General features: G+C 56.4%; 1 protein-coding gene across 1 annotated transcript in view; it reads left to right on the forward strand.

Moving 5' to 3' along the window:
* LOC119958830 (neurexin-2-like) overlaps positions 1-23,567 on the forward strand; it is a 691,929-nt gene that overhangs the window by 59,995 nt on the left and 608,367 nt on the right. The window contains exon 2 of the mRNA XM_038787333.1: positions 19,300-19,317. Coding sequence (XP_038643261.1) covers positions 19,300-19,317 — 18 coding nt within the window. The remainder of the gene's footprint in view (positions 1-19,299; positions 19,318-23,567) is intronic.

The raw sequence follows: 23,567 nt of genomic DNA on the forward strand, positions 1-23,567 counted from the left end.
GGATTAGGACTTTTAGCTCCATCGCCCTCTTGAACCCGCTGCACTGCGGTGTAGGCACACCCACTGTGCTGTTAGGGAGGGAGTTCCCAGGATTCTGACCCCGGCCACAGTGAAGGAACGGCCGATATATTCCCCAGTCGGGGTGGTGAGTGACTCGGAGGGGAGGGGGGGGAACTTGCAGGCGGGGGTGTTCCCCGTGCGTCTGCTGCTGCCCTCGTCCTTCTAGACGGTAGAGGTGGCGGGTTTGGAAGGTGCTGTCGAAGGGAGCGAGTGGCTGCGGGGCGTCTTGTAGACGGTGCGCACGGCTGCCGTTGTACGTCGGGGGGGGGGGGGGGGTGGAGGGAGCGAATGTTTGTGGTTAGCGTATCGATCGAGCGGGGCTGCTTTGTCCTGGACGGCGTCAAAATTCCTATCTTCATCTCTCTCGCCCGCTCAGAATTGTACTTGCCTCAAGCAATCCATTGCCAGTCCTCTGAACCCCTGGGAATGTGTCTGGGGAACTGAAATATTTCTCCCTGTTGTGACGAGGCAAGCCTTCTCTCGTGAGGGTAAGGCTACCCTCCAGCGAGGCTGGCACCCTTCTTGTGAAGCTGGGCAGTGCCTTCCCTTGGGTAGGCCTTCAGCTGACGAACAGCCCGTTAACCTGAGGCAATTGCTGCCTCTCCCTGGGGCCCAGTCGCTCACTCGGCTCCCAGTGCCAAACATCTCCCTTGGGCGGAAACCTGGAATTGGGAAAGTGGAGGCCTGTTTTTGAGTGTGTTACTTATTTATATTACTGATGTGTTTTTGTATTCTTTAATTGGGTGCGGGAGTCGCAGGCTCAGGGCCCAGCATTTATCGCCCGTCCCTAATTGCCCCTCGAGAAGGTGGTGGGTGAGCCGCCATCTTGAACCCGCCGCAGTCCCCGTGGGGTGTAGGTACACCCGCCGTGCTGTTAGGGAGGGAGTGCCCAGGATTTCGACCCCAGCCACAGCGAAGGAACGCCCGATATATTTGAACCACAGGATGACTGCAGTGCAGAAGGAGGCCATTCGGCCCATCGAGTGTGCACTGACCCTCTGAAAGAGCACCCTGCCTAGGCCCACTCCCCCACCCTATCCCCGTAACCCCACCTAACCTGCACATCTTTGGGCACTAAGGGACAATTTAGCACGGCCAATTCACCTAACCTGCACATCTTTGGACACTAAGGGACAATTTATCACGGCCAATCCATAAGACATAGGAGCAGAATTAGGCCACTCGGCCCATCAAGTCCGCTCTGCCATTCAATCATGGCTGATATTCTCTCATCCCCATTCTCCTGCCTTCTCCCCATAACTCCTGATCCCCTTATTAATCAGGAACCTATCTATCTCTGTCTTAAAGTGATTTGGCCTCCACAGCCTTCTGCTGAGGGGCAATTTAGCATGGCCAATCCACCTCACCTGCACATCTTTGGACTATGGGAGAAAACCGGAGCACCCGGAGGAAACCCACGCAGACACGGGGGGGAGAGCGTGCAAGCTCCACACAGACAGTGACCCGAGGCTGGAATTGAACCCGGGACCGTGGCGCTGTGAGGCAGCGGTGCTAACCACTATGCGATCGTCCCGCATCCAAGTCCAGAATGGCGAGCGGCTCGGAGGGGGGAACTTGCAGGTGGGGGTGTTCCCCGTGCGTCTGCTGCTGCCCTCGTCCTTCTAGACGGTAGAGGTGGCAGGTTTGGAAGGTGCTGTCGAAGGAGCGAGTGGCTGCGGGGCGTCTTGTAGACGGTGCGCACGGCTGCCGCTGTGCGTCGGGGGGGGTGGAGGGAGTGAATGTTTGTGGTTAGCGTGTCGATCGAGCGGGGCTGCTTTGTCCTGGATGGTGTCGAGCTTCTCGAGTGTTGTTGGGAGCCGCGCTCATCCAGGCGAGTGGAGAGTCCCTCACACTCCTGACTTGTGCCTTGTAGATGGTGGACAGGCTTTGGGGGGAGTCAGGAGGTGAGTTACTCTCCGCAGGATTCCCAGCCTCTGACCTGCTCTGGTAGCCACAGTATTAATGTGGCTGGGTCCAGTTCAGTTTCTGATCGATGGTATAAATAAGGCCTCGCTCAGTAGGGACCCACGGCTTGAGGTTGATCGCTCTCTCGTAGCTCCCAACATTTCTGCCTGCAGTGCTTAAATTGATTGTAATCATTGACTTCTATCCTTGGGTTTTCCTGGAGACAGCAGGGAACAATTTTAATGGGATAAGTTGAAACATTATAGTTCACCAGCCAATCCGATGTACTGAGAGATCGATCCTATTTTAACAGGAATGATTGGGCGGTTGAAATCGTGACGTTGTACGATATCGCCGCTGCGTTTCCCCCGGCTGCCAATCGACAGCGAGAGAGAGAGCTTGATATCTAGTCTCCTCTGGACCTGGGCCTAGGAGACGTGCCACCTGACCTGCACGCCCGCCCTGCCGCGCCCCCATCTCCAACCCCCGCCCTCACGTCGCTACCACCATGTCGCGTGCTGTCGGCTAAACGCTGCCAAACATTCAGAAGGCCTTGCGCGAACAGGTTCCGCGTTCGTTTATTAAGGACAGGCTCCCTCGAACGTGTGGACGTGGACAGAAAGCTCGGGGACATGGGCAGTGCTGGGCTGTGCCTGTTGCGTTCTGCGTCACACCGAGGTCGGCTGACAGAAGGCATCCCGACAGATACATGGATAGGATGAATCATAGAATCGTACAATCACAGGATTTACAGTTCAGAAGGAGGCTCACCGAGTCTGCACCGGCCCGTGGAAAGAGCACCCTACCTAAGCCCACACCTCCACCCTGTCCCCGTAACACAATAACCCCACTTAGGGGGCGGGATTCTCAGCCCAGGGCCGGGCCGGAGAATCCCCGTGACCGGTGCGAATCTCGCCACGCCGCCCCGGCGCCGGGACACGATTCTCCGCAGAATAGAGTAGAGCCATTGGCGCCGGCGTGGTTGGCGCGGCGTCGGTCAGGAGCCGCTCTACGGAGCCCCCTACCCCCCCCCCCCCCCCGCCGATTCTTGGCCTGGGATGGGCCGAGCGGCCATCGTGGAAACGCTGAGTCCCGTCGGCACCGTTCGCACCTGCTCTCAGCCGGCGGTAACTCGGCGTGGAAGGGTCTGGGGGGCGGGCTGCAGTGGAGGGGGGGGGTCCGACCCCGGGGGTCCTCCGATGTGGCGTGGCCCACCGATCGGCGGGCCGGCCTCCCTGACCGGGGGCCTCCTTTCTTCCGCGCCGGCCCCTGTAGCCCTGCGCCATGTTGCGTCGGGGCCGGCGCGGAGGAGGGAGCCACTGCGCATGCGCGGACCCCGCGGCACCCAGTTGACGCCGGGATCAGCAGTTGGAACGGCGCGGACCGCTCCAGTCCCATGCTGGCCCCCTGTTGGGGCCAGAATTGCTGATCCTGACGCCGTCGGGAGAGGCAACGGCGTTTCCGACGGCGTCAACACTTAGCCTCAGGATCACAGAATCCCGCCCAACGTTTTTGGACACTAAGGGGTAATTTATCACGGCCAATCCAGCCTAACATGCACATCTTGGACTGTGGGAGGAAACCGGAGCACCCGGAGGAAACCCACGCACACACGGGGGGAGAACGTGCAGACTCCGCACAGACAGTGACCCAAACCGGGAATCGAACCTGGGACCCTGGAGCTGTCAAGCAACAGTGCTAACCATTGTGCTACCCTGCCTCCCCAAATGGGTACAGAGGGATGCGGCACAAGGAAGTGCTGAGGGGTTTGGCTAAGGATGGCATCATGACCGGTACCCCTCTCTCCCCCCTCTCTCCTCTCCCTCCGTCTCTCATTCTCCCTCCCCCTCCTCTCTCCCTCCTCCCCCTCTCTCTCTCCCCTCCTCTCTCTCCTCCCTCCCCCTCTCTCTCTCCCTCCCTCCCCTCTCTATCACTCTCCCTCCCTCCCCCTCTCTCTCTCCCTCCATCTCCCTCTCTCGCTCTCCCTTCCCCCCTCTCTCGCTCTCCCTTCCCCCCCTCTGTCCCTCTCTCTCTACCTCTGCCTCTCTCTCTCCCTCCCTCCCCTCCCTCTCTCGCCCTCTCTCTCTCTCCGTCCCCACTCTCACTCTCTCTCTCTCCCCTCCCCACCCTTTCTCTCTCTCCACCCTTTCTCTCTCTCTCTCCCTCTCCATCCCTGCTCTCTCTCTCCCCTCCCCACGCTTTCTCTCTCTCTCTCCATCCCCATTCTCTGTCTCTCTCTCTCTCCGTCTCCACTCTCTCCCCTCCCCACTCTTTCCCTCTCTCTCTCTCTCTCTCTCTCTCTCTTGATCTCTCTCTCGCTCTCGCTCTCTCTCTCCCCTCCCCACTCTTTCCCTCTCTCTCTCTCGCTCTCTCTCTTTCTCTCGCTCTCTCTCTCTCTCGCTCTCTCTCTCCCTCCCCTCCCCACTCTTTCTCTCTCTCTCTCTCTCTCTGTCTCTCTCTCTCTGTCTCTCTCTGTCTCTTTCTCTCTGTCTCTCTCTCTCTCTCTCCCTCCCCCTCTCTGACTCCCCGGGACAGGAATTTGGTGACAGATGCCAATCGGCTGAGGCAGTCAGGACTCTGGTGCCTTTGGGGATAGCAAATCATCGACCGGCCAAGCATGACATCAGAGCCATTGCCCTCCCCACAAGCCAGTGGCTGTAAGGGCTCAGAAACCAGTCAATTGGGGAAATGCTGCTGCAACTGTACAGGGTGTTGGTGAGACCCCGTCCGCAGCACCGCGCACACATTCCATCCCCTTACTCGAGGAAGGTTCAAAGGTGGTTCACTTGATGGATTCCGGGAATGAAAGACTTGTCTTACGCCGAGAGAGTCAGTAGCGTAGGCCTAACTGTGGTAAACATGTATTGTGGTAAACTGTTACTGTACTACATGCATTGTGCTAAAGCACTGCCTGCTGGCTCCGCCTATGGCTCCTCCCCTCGGGTTCGGTATAAAGGTGGCTGACCTCCGGCCCTGCCCCAGTTCGGGACCAGGGGCCAGGAGGCTTCCTGTTTCGCTTATTAAAGCCACAGTTTCGTTCACGTCTTGTGTTCATTGATGTCACATCACTAACCTCGCTGGAGTTAGATAGATCGAGATAGAGAAATACAGCACAGAACAGGCCCTTCAGCCCACGATTTTGTGCCGAACTATTGTCCTAGGTTAATCATAGAATTTTGGACACTAAGGGCAATTTATCACGGCCAATCCACCTAACCTGCACATCTTTGGACTGTGGGAGGAAACTGGAGCACCCGGAGGAAACCCACGCAGACACGGGGAGGACGTGCAGACTCCACACAGACAGTGACCCAAGCCGGGAATCGAACCTGGGACCCTGGAGCTGTGAAGCATTTGTGCTATCCACAATGCTACCGTGCTGCCCTTAAGAAGAAATTAATCTACAAGAATGTTTACAAGAATGAGAGGGGATCTAATTGAAGTGTAGAAGGTTCTGAAGGGGCTGGATGGCGCAGATGCGGAGCGGGTGTTTCCCCATGTTGGATGTTCCGGAACGAGAGTTTTAGGCTAAGGGAGGGGGAGGGGGGGGGGGGGCAGGTTTAAAACAGAGATGAGGAACAAAGAACAAGAACAAAGAAAATTACAGCACAGGAACAGGCCCTTCGGCCCTCCCAGCCTGCGCCAATCCAGGTCCTTTCTCTAAACCTGTCTCCTATTTTCCAAGGTCTACTTCCCTCTGTTCCCGCCCGTTCATATACCCGTCTAGATGCCTCTTAAATGATGCTATCGTACCCGCCTCTACCACCTCCGCTGGTAAAGCGTTCCAGGCACCCACCACCCTCTGTGTAAAAAACTTTCCACGCACATCTCCCTTAAACTTTCCCCCTCTCACCTTGAAATCGTGACCCCTTGTAACTGACACCCCCACTCTTGGGAAAAGCTTGTTGCTATCCACCCTGTCCATACCTCTCATAATTTTGTAGGCCTCAATCAGGTCCCCCCTCAACCTCCGTCTTTCCAACGAAAACAATCCTAATCTACTCAACCTTTCTTCATAGCTAGCACCCTCCATACCAGGCAACATCCTGGTGAACCTCCTCTGCACCCTCTCCAAAGCATCCACATCCTTCTGGCAATGTGGCGACCAGAACTGCACGCAGTATTCCAAATGTGGCCTAACCAAAGTCCGATACAACTGTAACATGACCTGCCAACTCTTGTACTCAATACCCCGTCCGATGAAGGCAAGTATGCTGTATGCCTTCTTGACCACTCTATCAACCTGCGTTGCCACCTTCAGGGTACAATGGACCTGAACGCCCAGATCTCTCTATACATCAATTTTCCCCAGTACTCTTCCATTGACCATATAGTCCGCTCTTGAATTTGATCTTCCAAAATGCATCACCTCGCATTTGCCTGGATTGAACTCCATCTGCCATTTCTCTGCCCAACTCTCCAATCTATCTATATTTTGTTGTATTCTCTGACAGACCTCCTCGCTATCTGCAACTCCACCAATCTTAGTATCATCTGCAAACTTGCTAATCAGGCCACCTATACCTTCCTCCAGGTCATTTATGTAGATCACAAACAGCAGTGGTCCGAGCACGGATCCCTGTGGAACACCACTAGTCACCCTTCTCCATTTTGAGACACTCCCTTCCACCACTACTCCCTGACTCCTGTTGCCCAGCCAGTTCTTTATCCATCTAGCTAGTACACCCGTTCCCCACTCGTGAAAGGATGGCGGACAAATCTTCCTTCCTCACACGCCGAGCGGTTCGGGCCTGGAAGGTGTGGTGGAAGTGGGTTCGATCGAGGCTGTCCAGAGGGCATTTGACGACTATTCGAATGGGAACGATGTGTGCCGTGGGGGGGGGGGGGGGGGGGGTTACGGGGGGAGAAGGCAAGGGGAACGGCGATAAGTCACAACACTCGTTTGGAGAGCAGGGGGCAGGCACGGCAGGCCTACTCCTGTGCCCTTGACAATTCGGTGTGCTCCCTTGGTCATTCGGAGGGGGCAGTTAAGAGTAACCACATTGCGTGTGTGTCTGTGGGGGATCTGGAGTCACATGTGTGGTAATATGCATCACTGTAAATACACAAGGGGTTAATGTGAATACACGTAGACTAGATAGACACTAGAGGGAGCACAGAGACATGACACACAGACACTCAACCAATAGGTCAGTTAGATAGGACACGACCAATGGGCATTCACGATACACACAGAGGTGACACTACCACGGGGGGCATACACCAACCCATATATAAAGGACACAGCACACATGATCTTCCTCTTTCCAGTGGAGACACTCAGTGAGTACAGACACAGGGTTGATTGAACATCACACCCATCACGTGGATTGTAGCAGACTGGTTCGTCAGTCTGAGTAGCTATAGAAGGATTAACAGTAGAGTCGTATCCAAGTAGGAGAATCGTTAACAGTTTAATAAATGTGTTAAAGCTATCTCCAAGTCTGAACCTTCCTTTGTCAGAGTGCACATCAAGGAAGCAGCTTATGCTACGTCAAGAGCATTACAAAACAACATGTAGGCCAGACCAGGGCAAGGACCAGGGCAGATTTCCACGTCTCCCACAGCATTAATCCCGCGGCCTCTGGCTCGCTGTCCGGTGGGCATCGCTGTTACGCCACTGTCTCCGCAGGGCTCAGCGACCACAACTCAAGGGCTAGACCCTGATTGATTTACTCTGAACCTTAACGTGCAGGTTCAGTCGGCAGTTAGGAAGGTAAATGCAATGTTAGCATTCATGTCGAGAGGGCTAGAATACAAGAGCAGCGATGCACTTCTGAGGCTGTACAAGGCTCTGGTCAGACCCTATTTGGAGTATTGTGAGCAGTTTTGGGCCCCGTATCTAAGGAAGGATGTGCTGGGGCCTTGGAAAGGGTCCAGAGGAGGTTCACAAGAATGATCCCTGGAATGAAGAGCTTGTCGTGTGAGGAACGGTTGAGGACTCTGGGTCTGTATTCATTGGAGTTTAGAAGGATGAGGGGGATCTTATTGAAAGTTACAGGATACTGCGAGGCCTGGATAGAGTGGACGTGGAGAGGATGTTTCCAATTGTAGGAAAAACTAGAACCAGAGGGCACAATCTCAGACTGAAGGGACGATCCTTTAAAACAAAGACGAGGAGGAATTTATTCAGCCAGAGGGTGGTGAATCTGTGGAACTCTTTGCCGCAGAAGGCTGTGGAGGCCAAATCACTGAGTGTCTTTAAGACAGAGATAGATAGGTTCTTGATCAATAAGGGGACCGGGGGTTATGGGGAGAAAGCAGGAGAATGGGGATGGGAAACACATCAGCCATGATTGAATGGCGGAGCAGACTCAATAGGCCGAGTGGCCTAATTCTGCTCCTATGTCGTCTGTGCTTATGGTCTTATCCCTCACCAACCCCCCCCCCCCCTCTCCACAAACACACATACACACACACACAACAATGGTGGTGACAACCTGTACTAACTGGAGCTTAAGTAAGATCAACACCGTGTCCTCACGTTGGTGCGGTACGACAGGGGAAGATTGCTTCAGCTATTATGTCTGTGCTTCATGAGGATTTATCCGTCCTCGGATTCTCGGGACAGGGAATCTCTCACTGATGCCCCAGCTGACCTCCAGCGAGACTACACAAAGGGACTGGAGGTCAGTCACAAAGGCAATCTGTGCAGTAACGTCTGTGAGGAGGACTTTGGCAAGTGGACAGGAGGTGTGTGTGTGTCTGCGCGGGTGTGAGTCTGTGAGTGTGTGTGTATGTGTGTGAGCGAGTGAGTGTTTGTGTGAGAGTATGTGTGTGAGAGAGTGAGTGTGAGTGAGTGCGTGAGTGTGTATGTGAGTGAGTGTGAGTGAGTGTGCGTGAATGTGAGTGAGTGTGCGTGAGTGTGTATGTGAGTGTGTGTGTGTGCGTGAGTGAGTGTGCGAGAGTGTGTGTGCGTGAGTGTGTGCGCGAGTGTGTGCGTGAGTGTGTGTGCGAGTGTGAGTGAGTGTGCGTGAATGTGAGTGAGTGAGTGCGTGAGTGTGTATGTGAGTGAGTGTGAGTGAGTGTGCGTGAATGTGCGTGAATGTGAGTGAGTGTGCGTGAGTGTGTATGTGAGTGTGTGTGTGTGCGTGAGTGAGTGTGCGAGAGTGTGTGTGTGTGCGTGAGTGTGTGCGCGAGTGTGTGCGTGAGTGTGTGTGCGAGTGTGAGTGAGTGAGTGCGTGAATGTGAGTGTGTGTGTGCGTGAGTGTCTGTGAGTGAGTGTGAGTGAGTGAGTGAATGTGTCTGTGTGAGTGTATGTGTGTGCGTGCGTGAGTGGGTGTGCGAGAGTGTGTGTGCGTGAGTGTGTGTGAGTGAGTGAGTGTGCGTGAATGTGAATGCGTGTGTGTGTGTGCGTGAGTGTGTATGTGAGTGTGTGTGTGCGTGAGTGTGCGTGAATGTGAGTGCGTGTGAGTGTGCGTGAGTGTGTATGTGAGTGAGTGTGTGTGTGAGTGTGTGTGTGCGTGAGTGTGTGTGCGTGAGTGAGTGAGTGTATGTGTGTGTGTGTGAGTTTAGAGGGATGTAGGGTGATCACAAATACACAAATCAATAAAAGCAGTGACACAAATCCGTGAGGAAAACCTCCTGGAATTCCTAGTGGAAGGACGGAGCTGGGTTAAAATTAATGTTCCCGCCCAGTGTGGGCGTTGTCTCCGGCGGGACGGAAAACGTGCCGGGCCATCGAAAGGCCAGTTGACCTTCCGCGGGGATTTCCGGTGTCGGTGTTGGGGAGGGGGGTGGGGGGGGGGGGGGGGGGAACGACGACGACTGTCGAACTGGAAAACATCTCCTAACAGCTGCCCGGAATTCTACAGCCATTCCCGCCTGTGGGATCTCCCAGTTCCTGGCGGCGCGGGGTGAGTAGAACGAGAATGCCGTTGACGGTGGCGGGAGTGGAAATTCCAACGCCGCCAAACACTTTGCCGGGGGGGACTGGGGTGGGGGGGGGGGGGGGGGAAACGGAAGGTTTCACCTCCTGTGTCTGGTCCCCCGCTTTGTAAATAAGGCCAGGGAGCCACTGGGGAAGGCGCACAGGCGATTTACCACAATCATACCGCGACTCAGACATTGCAGGCCTTGTGGGAAAGATTGAAGCAGGCCAAGGATCTTGCCTCAAGTAAATGGAAGGCTCCGGAACATCCGTCACAGCGTGAACGGGTTTGACAGCGTTTATGATGTTTTCCCTCACAGATAGGCCAGAACTGGAGGACATAAATCCGAGAGAGTCACCAGGCGATCCGTCTGGGAACGCCAGAGGAACACTGACAGAGCTCTCGTTCTGAATAACCAGGGCGGCATGGTGGCTTAGCACCGCTGCCGCACGGCGCTTGGGAGCCAGGTTCCATTCCGGCCTCGGGCGACTGTCCTTGCGGAGTTTGCATGTCCCCCCCCCCCCCCCGGTGTCTGCGCGGGCTTCCTCTGGGTTCCTCACCACTGCTCGGTGCTGAGGGAGCGCCGCACACGAGTCGTTACGTCGACGACCTCGCCTGCTGAGTGATTGGAATCCTGCCTCGCCCCTCATTTAGACCCCGCTCGGCATTCCTGTGAACGGATCCCGAGATTTCTAAATAAAGTGAGACGGGAAAAGGTGCGAGATGCGTTTCCTCCTCCGAGCCATTTTGAAACCGAGGGGTTGGCCGGGATTCTCCGTCCCGACGCCGGTTTCTCCCCCGCTGATTCTCGGGCGCCTGCGGGATTCCCGTCGCGCTGGTCGGGGGCCATTGACAGCACCCCCCCCCCCCCCCCGCCCCCGGCAATTCTCCGGGCCCCGATGGGCCGAGGGGACTCTGAGTTTGGCCGAGTCCCGCCGGTGTGGGTTACTCGGGTCCCACACGGCGGGAACTGGGAGGTGTGTCTGCGGGGTCCATCCAGGAGGGGCGGCGGGGGGATCCGACCCTAGGGGAGGGGCCTTGCCTGCGATCGGGGTCTACAGATCTGCGGGCGGGCTGGTTCCGTGGGGGCCTATTTTACTCCTTGCTGAGCTCCTGTAGGGCTCTGCCATATTTGCCTGGGGGCCGTCGCGGTGAAGGAAACCCCCCGCGCATGCGCCGAATCACGCCAGCTGTTCCGCACATGCAGGGAAATACGCCGGCCGTTCTGCGCATGCGCGGAAATACGCCGGCCGTTCTGCGCATGCGCGGAAATAGGCCGGCCGTTCTGCGCATGCGCGAACTCGAGCCGGCTCGAGCTGCGGGGACCCTCCGCCGCTGCCATCCTAGCCCCCGAGGAAGGGGAGAATTCCTCACTTTTGGGGACCGTTGACTCCGGAGTGGTTGGCGCCGGTTTTCCCGCCGGCATGAAGAATCCCGCCCATTATGTCTGTCAGACAGGATTGACCGAGCAACCAGGATTGAGAATGAACGACCCGCTTGAGGTTTTTGAGTAGATTAAATGATTCGATAGGCCGGAAATAGGGAATAGGGCGGGATTTTCTGCTCCCCCCCTTCCCCAATGTGGGATCTTGCTATGCCGTATCTGGGCCGCTCAAGCTTGGGCCCCCGGCATTAGTCCAAAGATGTGCAGGTTAGGGTGGATTGGCCGTGCTGAATTGCCCCTTAGTGTCCAAAGATGTGCAGGTTAGGTGGATTGGCCGTGCTAAATTGCCCCTTAGGTGAGATGAGGTTGCTGGGTTACGGGGATAGAGTGGAGGCGCGGGCTTAAGTCGGGTGCTGTTTCCAAGAGCCGGTGCAGAATCGATGGGCCGAGTGGCCTCCTGCTGCACCGTAAATTCTATGATTTCTATCCATGATCGTGTTGACTCCGCTCTGCATTGAGTGTCGGGTGCGCCCCGACCTCTGGGCTCAAGCCCTGCTTCAGGGCCTCATGGCCACAGGTGGTGCTCCTGCAGCAAACCCGCCTCAATCAAACACCCGCAAAGCCTCCCAAGGCGCCTGGAGGAGGACGATCCACTTTGACCCATCACGTGCCCACCTCACTTCCATCAGCGGACCGTTCGTTCATTGAAGATCGTGGGTTGCGGGAGTCATTGGCGGCAGAGTCGCTCACATGAAGGGTCATCAGCTGCGTTTCTGACCACCATCGCCTTCCGTCCGGTTTCAATTCCAGATTTCTACGGGATCCGTGCTTCGCCACCTGCCGAGGCGGGGATTCGAACCCGGGGAAGGTGGCTCCGCCCTCTTGCTGACCCGGCGGAGGGCGTGCGGCGAACGCCCCGACCCGAGCAGCCCGCCGAGGCATCGGGGGGGGGAGCCTCCCGCGAGATTCCAGACGCGCGAAAAACCCCAGATGTTATTTTTTTTTACGACAATCGATGAATGTTGTCACGGTCGTCGTGACCGAGACTGAGCTTTAGAATTCCAGACTTTATTCATGGGAGATCTGGGCGGCAGGGCAGCACGGTGGTTAGCACTGTGGCTTCACAGCGCCGGGGTCCCAGGTTCGATTCCTGTGCTCGGGTCACTGTCTGTGTGGAGCCTGGACGATCCCCTCCCCCCGTGTCTGCGTGGGTTTCCTCCGGGTGCTCCCACAAGTCCCGAAAGACGTGCTGTCAGATAATTCGGACATTCTGAATTCTCCCCGTGCATGCAAACAGGCGCCGGAGTGTGGCGACAAGGGGCTTTTCACAGTAACTTCATTGCCGTGTTAATGTAAGCCTACTCGTGACAATAAAGATTTATTATTATTATCACTGAAAGTGGCAACGCATGTGGATAAGGTGGTCAAGGCGGCATACGGCATGCTGGCCTTCATCGGTCGGGGCATTGAATGTAAAAACTGGCAAGACATACTGCAGTTGTATAGAATCTTGGTAAGGCCACACTTGGAATACTGCACACAATTCTGGTTGCCACACTACCAGAAGGATGTGGAGGCTTTGGAGAGGCTGCAGAAGCGGTTTACCAGGATGTTGCCTGGTATGGAGGGCATTAGCTATGAGGAGAGGTTAGATACGGCAGCACGGTAGCATTGTGGATAGCACTATTGCTTCACAGCTCCAGGGTCCCAGGTTCGATTCCGGCTTGGGTCGCTGTCTGTGCGGAGTCTGCACATCCTCCCCGTGTGTCTGCGTGGGTTTCCTCCGGGTGCTCCGGTCTCCTCCCACAGTCCAAAGATGTGCAGGTTAGGGTGGATTGGCCGTGCTAAATTGCCCTTAGTGTCCAAAATTGCCCTTAGTGTTGGGTGGGGTTACTGGGTTACGGGGGTAGGGTGGAGGTGTTGACCTTGGGTAGGGTGCCCTTTCCAAGAGCCGGTGCAGACTCGATGGGCCGAATGGCCTCCTTCTGCACTGTAAATTCTGTAAATTCTATGAACTCGGTCTGTTCTCACTGGAACGACGGAGGTTGAGAGGCGACCTGATAGACGTCCGCAAGATTATGAGGGGCAGGGATAGATAGAGTGGAGAGTCAGATGCTCTTTTCTAGTGTAGGAGAGTCAAGAACTAGGGGACGTAGGGTTTAAAGTGCACGGCGAAAAGTTTAGAACAGATGTGCGAGGCAGGTTTTGTACACAGAGGGTGGTAAATATATGGAACTCGCTGCCTGGGGAGGTGGTGGGAGCCGGTATGATAGCGGCATTTAAGGGGCATCTGGACAAATATATGAATAGGGTGGGAATGGAAGGATACAGACTCTGTAAGTGGAGATGGTTTTAGTTTAGGCCGGTACCATGGTTGACGCAGGCTCGGAGGGCCGAAGGGCCTGTTCCTGTGCTGTATTGTTCTTTGTTCTCTCGTTCTTCCTGTGTCGGGGGAGGGGAGGCGTCGTCACCTCGGTAACGGTCAGGCGTGGCCTCTTCCTCAGGCCTCGTGCCTCCCTTGACCTCCAGGCCCATCAGCAGCTGCCTCAGCTCATTTAGGGGTCGGAGGCCGGCAATTATGCGTGAATTTACTTGTCCGGCGCCGGCCTTGTGGCTCTCGGAGGAGCTGTCAGCCATGGCAGGCGATGGAGGGTCCCCCGGGAGGCTCAGCCAGCTCGCTGTCAGGCTCTCTCAGCCACAATAGGCCGAGAAGTTGACAGCCCCTCTGAGATTACCCTATTGGCTTGAGGAAATGGATATCGGCGTCCGGGGCCGCTGTCAGGAGGGAACGCTGCCTCCCGACAGCCTCAGAGTAGGGAAAAACTCTCCCAGCAGATTAACCCCGGCATTCCTAAAAAATCTACAGAAGCCGGAGGGGAGGAGGCCCCTCGAGCCCCGCTCCCGCCTTTCGATGCGATCGTGGCCGACCTGTTTGCGTTTCGAGCTCCACGGGGATGAGGAGAGAAACATTCTCCTCGTTCCCACCCCAAAGGGCGACCTGCCCCCCCCCCCCCCCCCTCTTCCAGTCCGACAAAGAGGAAACGTCCTTTCCACGTCCGTCTTTTCGAGACCATTCAGGATCTTCAATCGAGCCTCATCGGGTTCACTTACATCCCCCTTTAGGGGAAAGGGGGAACTCTGCCGTCCTTACCCCGGTCTGGCCCACATGTGACTCCAGACCCCCCCCCCCACCTCACCCACACAGCGACGTAGTCGACTCTTTTTAAAAAAAACAATTTTATTGAGGTATTTTTGGCATTGTAAACAGTAACAATATACATTAGTGTGCAAATACCAATTACAAAAATCATAGTGCAAATAACAGTAGCACTCCCGCAGGTAGACGCGGTCGACTCTTAACCACCCCTCTCTGAAATGGGCCGAGCGAGACACTCGGTTCAAGGGGGGGGGGGGGGGGCAATTAGGGATGGGCAACGAAGGCTGGCCGTGGGAAGCAGTTGGATGCCCCACATCGAATGAATAGTCTCGAGTTATTTAGCCATCGCCCGAGGAAATTTGCATCCTCGACCCTGCTCCTCCGTTCAACTGGACCATGTCAGATTGTCTGCCTCAACGTCCCCTTCCCTGCGCTATCCACGCCCCGTGCTGTGGGTGTGTGTGGGGGGGGGGGGGTGTCTAGAGTCACATGTAGGCCAGACCAGGGTAAGGACGGCAGATTTCCCCCTTTCCCCTAAAGGCGACATCAGTGAACCGGAGGAAGTTTTCATTGAATCCCTACAGAGCAGAAAGAGGCCATTTGGCCCATCGAGTCTGCACTGACCCTCTGAAAGAGCATCCTATCGTGGCCCACTCCCCCACCCTATCCCCGTAACCCTACCTAACCTGCTCACCTTTGGACACTAAGGGGCAATTTAGCACGGCCAATCCACCTAACCTGCACATCTTTGGACACTAAGGGACAATTTAGCACAGCCAATCCACCTAACCTGCACATTTTTGGACATTAAGGGACAATTTAGCACGGCCAATCCACCTAACATCTTTGGACAGTAAGGGACAATTTAGCACGGCCAATCCACCTAACATCTTTGGACAGTAAGGGACAATTTAGCACGGCCAATCCACCTAACCTGCACATCTTTGGACACTAAGGGACAATTTTGCACGGCCAATCCACTTAACCTGCATATCTTTCGACTGTGGGAGGAAACCGGAGTGTCCGGAGGAAACCCACGCAGACACGGGGGGGAGGAGAACATGCAAACTCCACACAGGCACTTCCTGGGTCCCTGGTGCTGTCGAGGCAGCGGTGCCAACCGCTCGTAATCACGGGTGTCTATTCAATCCGAATGTCACCATCAGCCGGGGTGGGATTCGAACCCTGGGTCACCATTTTATTGGGGCACCAACAACGCCACTTACCCCCTCCCCCCCATTCGTCTGTCGTTCTCGGGTCACTGCGTGCGGGATCTTGCTCTGCGCAGGTTGACTGCTGCGTTTGCTACGTTGCACCAGAGGTGAAAAGAACTTTGTTGCCCTCGAACGGCTTTGAGGGCCGGGGGAGGGGAGGGGGGTGGGGGGAGGCGAGTCTACTAAAGGCGCTGTGGAGAGGCGAGCGTCTTTGCCGCTTGTTTGACGTCGCACCTTTGCGAGCTGCGACGAGCTCCGGCCGGCATACCCGTTCCGGGCTGAAACGAGCAGCGAATCTCTGGGGGCGGTGTTGGGAATTTTAAATAAAGCGGAGAGTGCCGGGCGAATGCTCCGCAGGCCCTCGGCCTACCCTAACCCCCCCCCACTCCTTCGTTTGGGGATTTCAGATTCAGTCGGAAGATGGCGATCCGGCATCTTGGGTAACCGAGCGGGAGGGATATCATCTCAAAGTTGTGTCATAATATTTGCTGCTTCGGCCTTTTCATATTTCACATATCGAGCAGGAAATCAATAGGCAGCCAAGGACGCGCTGAGGGCAGAGAATGTGTTGGCACACATTGCTGAGGATGGAGGCCGCACTGGACATGTCTGGGACCTGTGAGCGTCGCGGCTTCAGAGGGCGGGATTCGACCAAAATACATCCGACTAATCGGGATCAATGCCGCAGGGCGAGGGCGGTTGAGCTGTCAAACGGCTACTCGTGTCAAATCAGGGGCCCAGGCCGCACTCAGCCCCGTTTTCTGCTCCCGAGCCAGCTCCCGGGTGTAGCGAGAGAGGGGGGGACGACATTTTTAAAAAATGGCATCCCGATCTCCGAGGCCCCCCCGACGCGACCCACGACCCTCCTCCTCGCACCCGCTCCAATACCAGGGCAGGGCACCCACCCCCCCCTCCCCCCGGCCCGAATGCCAGGGCGCAGCAAATGCCACCTGGGCGCCTTGGCAGTGCCAAGGTGCCACGCTGGCTTTGCCAAGGTGGCATTGCTCGGGTTCCGAGGCTGTCACTGTGATGCGACCATCAATTCACCCGAGACGATTAGTAGAAGTGAACAGTGGTTTGAATCAGCTAGATCTGTGCCTGCCTGCGACTGCTCGGTACTGAGTGCCGCCTACAGGCCGCAGGTTTATATACCACCCCCGAGGGGGCGGAGCCACAAGGGCATCAACATAGTACAACATAGTACAGTGGTGAATTGTAATAGCATACGTTCACCACACACTGCCAGGCTGCTCGAGTGGCACCAGCAGTGCCAGGGTACGACCCTGCCCAAAGGACATGCACCTGAGGGCCCCTCTTCCCCTGGGAGACCCCAGTCTGTGGAGACCAGCGCTGGACGGCGCTCTCCCCAGGTCTCCGAGACGAAGGGGATGGATCACACTGCCTCGGGTACCTCGGGAGTCTGTACATTAAAGTGAGACCAGCCGACATCTTTTTGAGTTGACCCCTTTCTGCGCCCATGTCTGCAGGTGATACAAAGATCTGTAGAGGGACAGGTAGTATTGAGGAAGCAGGGTGGCTGCAGAAGGACTTGGACAGGCTAGGAGAGCGGGCAATGAAGTGGCAGATGGAATACAATGTGGGAAAGTGTGAGGTTATGCACTTTGGAAGGAGGAATGGAGGCAGAGACTATTTTCTAAATGGGGAAATGCTTCGGAAATCAGAAGCACAAAGGGACTTGGGAGTCCTTGTTCACGATTCTCTTAAGGTTAACGTGCAGATTCAGTCGGCAGTTAGGGAGGCAAATGCAATGTTAGCATTCATGTCAAGAGCGCCAGAATACAAGAGCAGCGATGTACTTCTGAGGCTGTATCAGGCTCTGGTCAGACCTCATTTGAAGTATTGTGAGCTGTTTTGGGCCCCGTATCTAAGGAAGGATGTGTTGGGGCCTTGGAAAGGGTCCAGAGGAGGTTCACAAGAATGATCCCTGGAATGAAGAGCTTGTCATATGAGGAACAGTTGAGGACTCTGGGTCTGTGCTCGTTGGAGTTTAGAAGGATGAGGGGGGATCTTATTGAAACTTACAGGATACTGCGAGGCCTGGATAGAGTGGACGTGGAGAGGATGTTTCCACTTGTAGGAAAATCTAGAAGCAGAGGACACAGCCTCAGACTGAAGGGACGATCCTTTAAAACAGAGATGTGGAGGAATTTCTTCAGCCAGAGGGTGGTGAATCTGTGGAACTCTTTGCCGCAGAAGGCTGTGGAGGCCAAATCACTGAGTGTCTTTAAGACAGAGATAGATAGGTTCTTGATTAATAAGGGGATCAGGGGTTATGGGGAGAAGGCAGGAAATGAAGTGAAAAATGAAGATCCTTTATTGTCACAAGTAGGCTTCAATGAAGTTACTGTGAAAAGCCCCTAGTCGCCACATTCCGGCGCCTGTTCGGGGAGGCTGGTACGGGAATTGAACCGTGCTGCTGGCCAGCCTTGGTCTGCTTTAAAAGCCAGCGATTTAGAATGGGGATGAGAAAAATATCAGCCATGATTGAATGGCGGAGCGGACTCGATGGGCCGAGTGGCCTAATTCTGCTCCTATGTCTTATGGTCTCATGTCAAAAGATCCCCTCGATTTCCCGCTGGGATGGGGCCAGCCGGGGATCCTGTGGACGATAGAATCATAGAACGGAGGCCATTCAGCCCATCGCGGCCAGCTGCTTTGCTGAGGAACGGGCTAGCACCCAATCCGTGGCTTCGCCAACCCCAATGATGACTCGTGCTCCATCGCGCGATTCCTCACCGCCGCTCGCTCTGGCCTCGCTCTCCCGGTCACGCCCTCCAGCCAACAATTGCCCCGGCCTGCGGTTAGCAGCTTGGCGACGCCGCGCCTTACCCTCCCGGGTCCTGTCGCTGTGGCACATTGGGCCCATCGGCCCGGCCCGCCACCTCGTACCCGCCAGCTTCGAGGTCACGCCCGCCATCGGCTGGGGATGCGCTTGCCGGGAAACGAAACGAACGAAAGGGAGAATGGCGTGAGGGGGTCTTCAGCAAATACAGATATCGCGAGGCGAAAGGAGACGATGACGGACAAGGAAGATGGTGGGGGGGAGGGGGGGGGGGAGCAGGATAGATGAGGTGTGAATGGCAGGCCTTTCGCTCGTGTGGAGGTTTATCATCCAAAGTTTGCGACCTCCACGTTGAGCGTGGGAGAGGACTCCTCGAGCTATACCCTGAGCTTTGGTTGAGGTTGCACGGCAGGATAGAGAGGTCAGGGTGCGCCTGGGGCAGGGACGATTACACAGGGGAGGACGTGTGGGCCTATCTCATTTCCACCTCCCCCCCCCGACCCATCTGACCCTCATCCCGTTGCCGCCCCACTCTGGCCTCCGGCCCCCCTCACCTCTCCCGTCTCCCAGGCTATCTTTCTGGATCCTCCGCTCCCCCCACCCCCCCCTTGCTGCCTCTGTATTTGCCTATTTTCCAGTCCTGACGGGAGTAGGTGGGTGGGGGGAGGGGGGGGGGGTGAGGAGGGGCAGAAACCTGGGACGCCACCCCCCCCCCCCCCCCCCCCCCCCGACTTGTAAGCCTCAGTTATCTGAGGTGTTGTCGCCCCCTTTTGCCCTGGGCTGCGGAATCAGGGCTGCGGCCTCCGGTGCTGGGTGATGTTTGATGACGTATCAAGCTGTGTCTAACTGCTCTCTCCTCTTCTTCTCTCCCCCCCCACCCTCTACCGCTCTGCTCTCGCCCGCAGAAGACCACAGGAATGAAGGTGAGTACCACTGATGGAATCCCTCCATGTCTGTTTGTGCTGTTAGTTATGTTGCTGTAGGTGTGAGGAGGTTCACGGGGAGGAGGCTCCTCTGATTGACGGCAGAGTGGCGGGAGGGCGGGGGGGGGGGGGGGGGGGGGGGGCGTCGACCTCCTATTTTATTCAGAGTCGAACAAAATGCCGCTCGTGAGCGAATACAGTATTGCATCTGTGCGCGCACGGCTAAACTACCGTCCTCCGCACAACAGCATGCACGTCGGTGTGTGCTCACACTTGTAGGACTGTGTCATAGAGAGAAAGGGGCACACACACACACACACACACACACACACACACACTCACTCACTCACTCACTCACTCACACATACTCTCTCTCATACACACACTCACTCATACACTTACACACACACACCCACACACTCAGACACAAATACACTCAGACACACACTCACAAACACAAACACATACACTCACACACACACTCACTCACCCACACACACACACACACACACCACTCACTCACTCACTCACTCACACACCACTCACACACACACCACTCACTCACTCACTCACTCACACACACACACACTCGCACATACTCTCTCTCATACACACACACTCACTCACTCACACACCACCCACTCACTCACTCACTCACTCACACACACACACACATTCACACATACACACACTCACACATACTCTCTCTCGTACACACACTCACTCATACACTTACACACACACACCCACACACTCAGACACAAATACACTCAGACACACACTCACAAACACACACTCATCAGCACACACTCACACTCAGTCACACACTCACACACAAACTCTCATGCACTCATACACGCACACTCTCCAATATTCACACACACACACACACTCTCACACACACTTACATATTCTCTCATACACACACATGAACACACACACACACACAATTACACACACACACCCACACACACATGTACACACTCAGACACAAATACACTCAGTCACACACTCATCAGCACACACACACTCAGTCACACACTCACACACGCAAACACATATACTCACACACACTCACACCCACTCATACTCACAGGGGCAAACACATGCCCACCCACATGGACACACTCACACGTTTCCACCCAGACACATACTCACTCGCACAGACACACACGCTCACTCACATACTCACCTGGACAGACAGGCTGCTGAGCCTCTCCGCTGGGCCCTTGCGCCTCGCCTGCGACCAGCAGGAAGAACGTTTGCAAATCGCTCCGGAGCCAGGGACGGGAAAATGCGGGTGACCACCAGCGGTACGGGCGGGAGAGAGAGAAACCGAGGCACGGTGAAGGGTCGTCGACCCGAACTGTGACCTTCGCCCCTCACTCCACACGGGACAGGGGGCCGGAACTGCAGAGGGTTTCCAGGCCCCCGAAATCCGCAAGTTTCCTTTCTTTTTTTGCCCCCTCACCCCTTCCAGCCCCCACCCCCCTCCCCCACCCCCCTCCAGATCGGGAACCGTAGGCAGCGAAGCTTTGAGGCCTAATGAATGGGCTCGGAAGATGTTCAAAATGACGTGGGCCTGGACGGGGTTGGGTGGGGTGCGTGTGGCGGGTGGGGCTGGGTGTTCGGGGAGGGCAGTAACAAAATTTACAAGATACCAGAATGTCGGGTGCGATTTCACGCCCCAAAAAACAGGGTTCCATTTTTGGGGGCGTGCAGGCCATTTCTAAATGCACCCCCCCCCCCCAAATGATCCCTCCGTACGGCCTCGACGAATCTCTTGGGGTCTTCGGGCATTCCATCCCCCCCTCCTCACCCTATCTCTTCAGGGCGGGGCAACACCCCCCGGGCCCCGACTTGCAACGCCAACTGGGAGTGCCAGGGTACCACCCTGCCTGGAGCCCGTGATCTGGGCGCCTCGTGATCTGGGCGGGGCAGGGGCGGGGGGCGGCGGGAAGATTCGGAGAGCCGCCTCGCTGGATTCTCCGATCTCGCCTACCCCCGGGGAACAGTCCCTGATCCGGGCACCGGGAAGGTTGACCGACCAGCTGGCAAGGTCCGTCAGACTTCGGGTCGAGGCTACCCACCCCCCCCCCCCCCCCCCCCCCCCCCCCCCCGTGTTCCGGGAGGGTCCGGGAAGTCCAGCCCGTCGATATTTTAGCGCAGGAGTCGGTCGGATTTACAGTTGGAGGGGAGGTGGGGGCGGGGTGGAAATGAGGCAAATAGGCTGATTTGGGTGGGGGGTGGGGGGAGTCCGGAATTTCCTGGGTGGTTCCGGCTGAGGATTCCCGAATCGCGACAGTAGCCACTTGACCAGTCCGGGAAGCCCGCAGTGAGGCCACGGGCGATAGCAGTTTTCGGGCCTTAGCGCCAGTTCCGGATGGGTGTACCGCCATGTTGGGAATTTGAAGCCCCCCCCCACCCCCCCACTCCGGGTTTCGTGGCGGCGGAAGGTGGATTCAGTGGGAAACCCCATGCGTCCGCTGCCCTCGTCCTTCTAGACGGTAGAGGTGGCGGGTTTGGAAGGTGCTGTCGAAGGAGCGAGTGGCTGCGGGGCGTCTTGTAGACGGTGCGCACGGCTGCCGCTGTGCGTCGGGGGGGGGGGGGGGGAGTGAATGTTTGTGGTTAGCGTGTCGATCGAGCGGGGCTGCTTTGCCCTGGATGGTGTCGAGCTTCTCGAGTGTTGTTGGGAGCCGCGCTCATCCAGGCGAGTGGAGAGTATTCCCTCCCACTCCTGACTTGTGTCCTTGTAGGTGGTGGACAGGCTTTGGGGGGGGGGGGGGGGGTCAGGGGGTGAGTTACTCGCCACAGGATTCCCAGCCTTTGACCTGCTGCTCTGTTAGCCACAGTGTTAATGTGGCTGGGTCCAGTTCAGTTTCTGATCAGAATGCAGAATGACTATCTTCAAAACATTGTGTACGTTTCTGGACGCCACACTGTGGGAAGGATGTGTCCGCGTTGGAGACAGCGCGGAAGAGTGGTCCCAGGGACGAGAAACTTGACTTACGAGGGGAGGTGGCAGAGGGTCGGGACTGACCCCCCTCGGAGAGAAGAAGACTGAGGAGATTTGATGGAGGTGTTCCAAATCCCGAGGTGGTGGTGGGGGTGGGGTGCTGGACAGAGTCGACAAGTGGACGCTGGAACCTGGACCTAAAACGGGAAACACTGGACAATATCAGCAGGGCCGACGGCCCTCACGGAGGGAGTTAACGTTTAGAATCTGGGCCACCCTTCGTCGAAACTGAGAGACGGGGAGAACCAGTTCTGCTTGAGTGGTAATGATGTGCGGCGGGGGGGCGGGCGAGGAGGCGGTGTTACGGGGGGGGGGGGTGGGGGGAAAGGCAGCCACGATGCTCGTTAGGAGAGACGGGGCAGCTGTGAGGGGCCGAACGCATTCTGCGAAAACAATTTACGACAGGGCTAAATTTAACGGGCCTAGTTGCCGTACGAGACCGTACGGCCTGCATTTGGAGCCTGTGCCTGCAGCGGGGGGGGTGGGGGTGGGGGTTCTGGGGTGGGAAAGCAGGCCGTGTTCATCGGAAGCCGGCGTGCTCTGGCCGAGCCGATCCTCTTATCCCTCCTCACCGTGACGTTCGCCAGATAGCCCGCGTCACATTCGATAAGGCCTACTTTACGACAGACGGATTGGAGATGATAAGACAATCGGGGAGTTCCGAATGCGATGCAAGGGTCAGGGGTGATCGGCAGGCTGTAGCTGAGGGGCCAGGCGAGAGAATTAATCACCCAACCCCCCCCCCGTTCATTGCATCAACGCGATTCACCTCGACCGCATTCACAGGATCATAGAATCCCGACAGTGCAGAAGGAGGCCATTCGGCCCATCGGGTCCGCACCGACCCTCAGAAAGAGCACCCAACATGGGTCCACTCCCCCCATCCGCCCCATCCCCATAACCACACAAAGAACAAAGAAATGTACAGCACAGGAACAGGCCCTTCGGCCCTCCAAGCCCGTGCCGACCATGCTGCCCGTCGAAACTAAAATCTTCCACACTTCCTGGGTCCGTATCCCTCTATTCCCATCCTATTCATGTATTTATCAAGATGCCCCTTAAATGTCACTATCGTCGCTGCTTCCACCACCTCCTCCGGCAGCGAGTTCCAGGCACCCACTACCCTCTGTGTAAAAAAACTTGCCTCGTACATCTCCTCTAAACCTTGCCCCTCGCACCTTAAATCTATGCCCCCGCAATTGACCCCTCTACCCTGGGAAAAAGTCTCTGACTA

The sequence above is a fragment of the Scyliorhinus canicula genome, chromosome 31, assembly GCF_902713615.1.
Source record: "Scyliorhinus canicula chromosome 31, sScyCan1.1, whole genome shotgun sequence".
In the NCBI taxonomy this organism is placed as follows: Eukaryota; Metazoa; Chordata; class Chondrichthyes; order Carcharhiniformes; family Scyliorhinidae; genus Scyliorhinus; species Scyliorhinus canicula.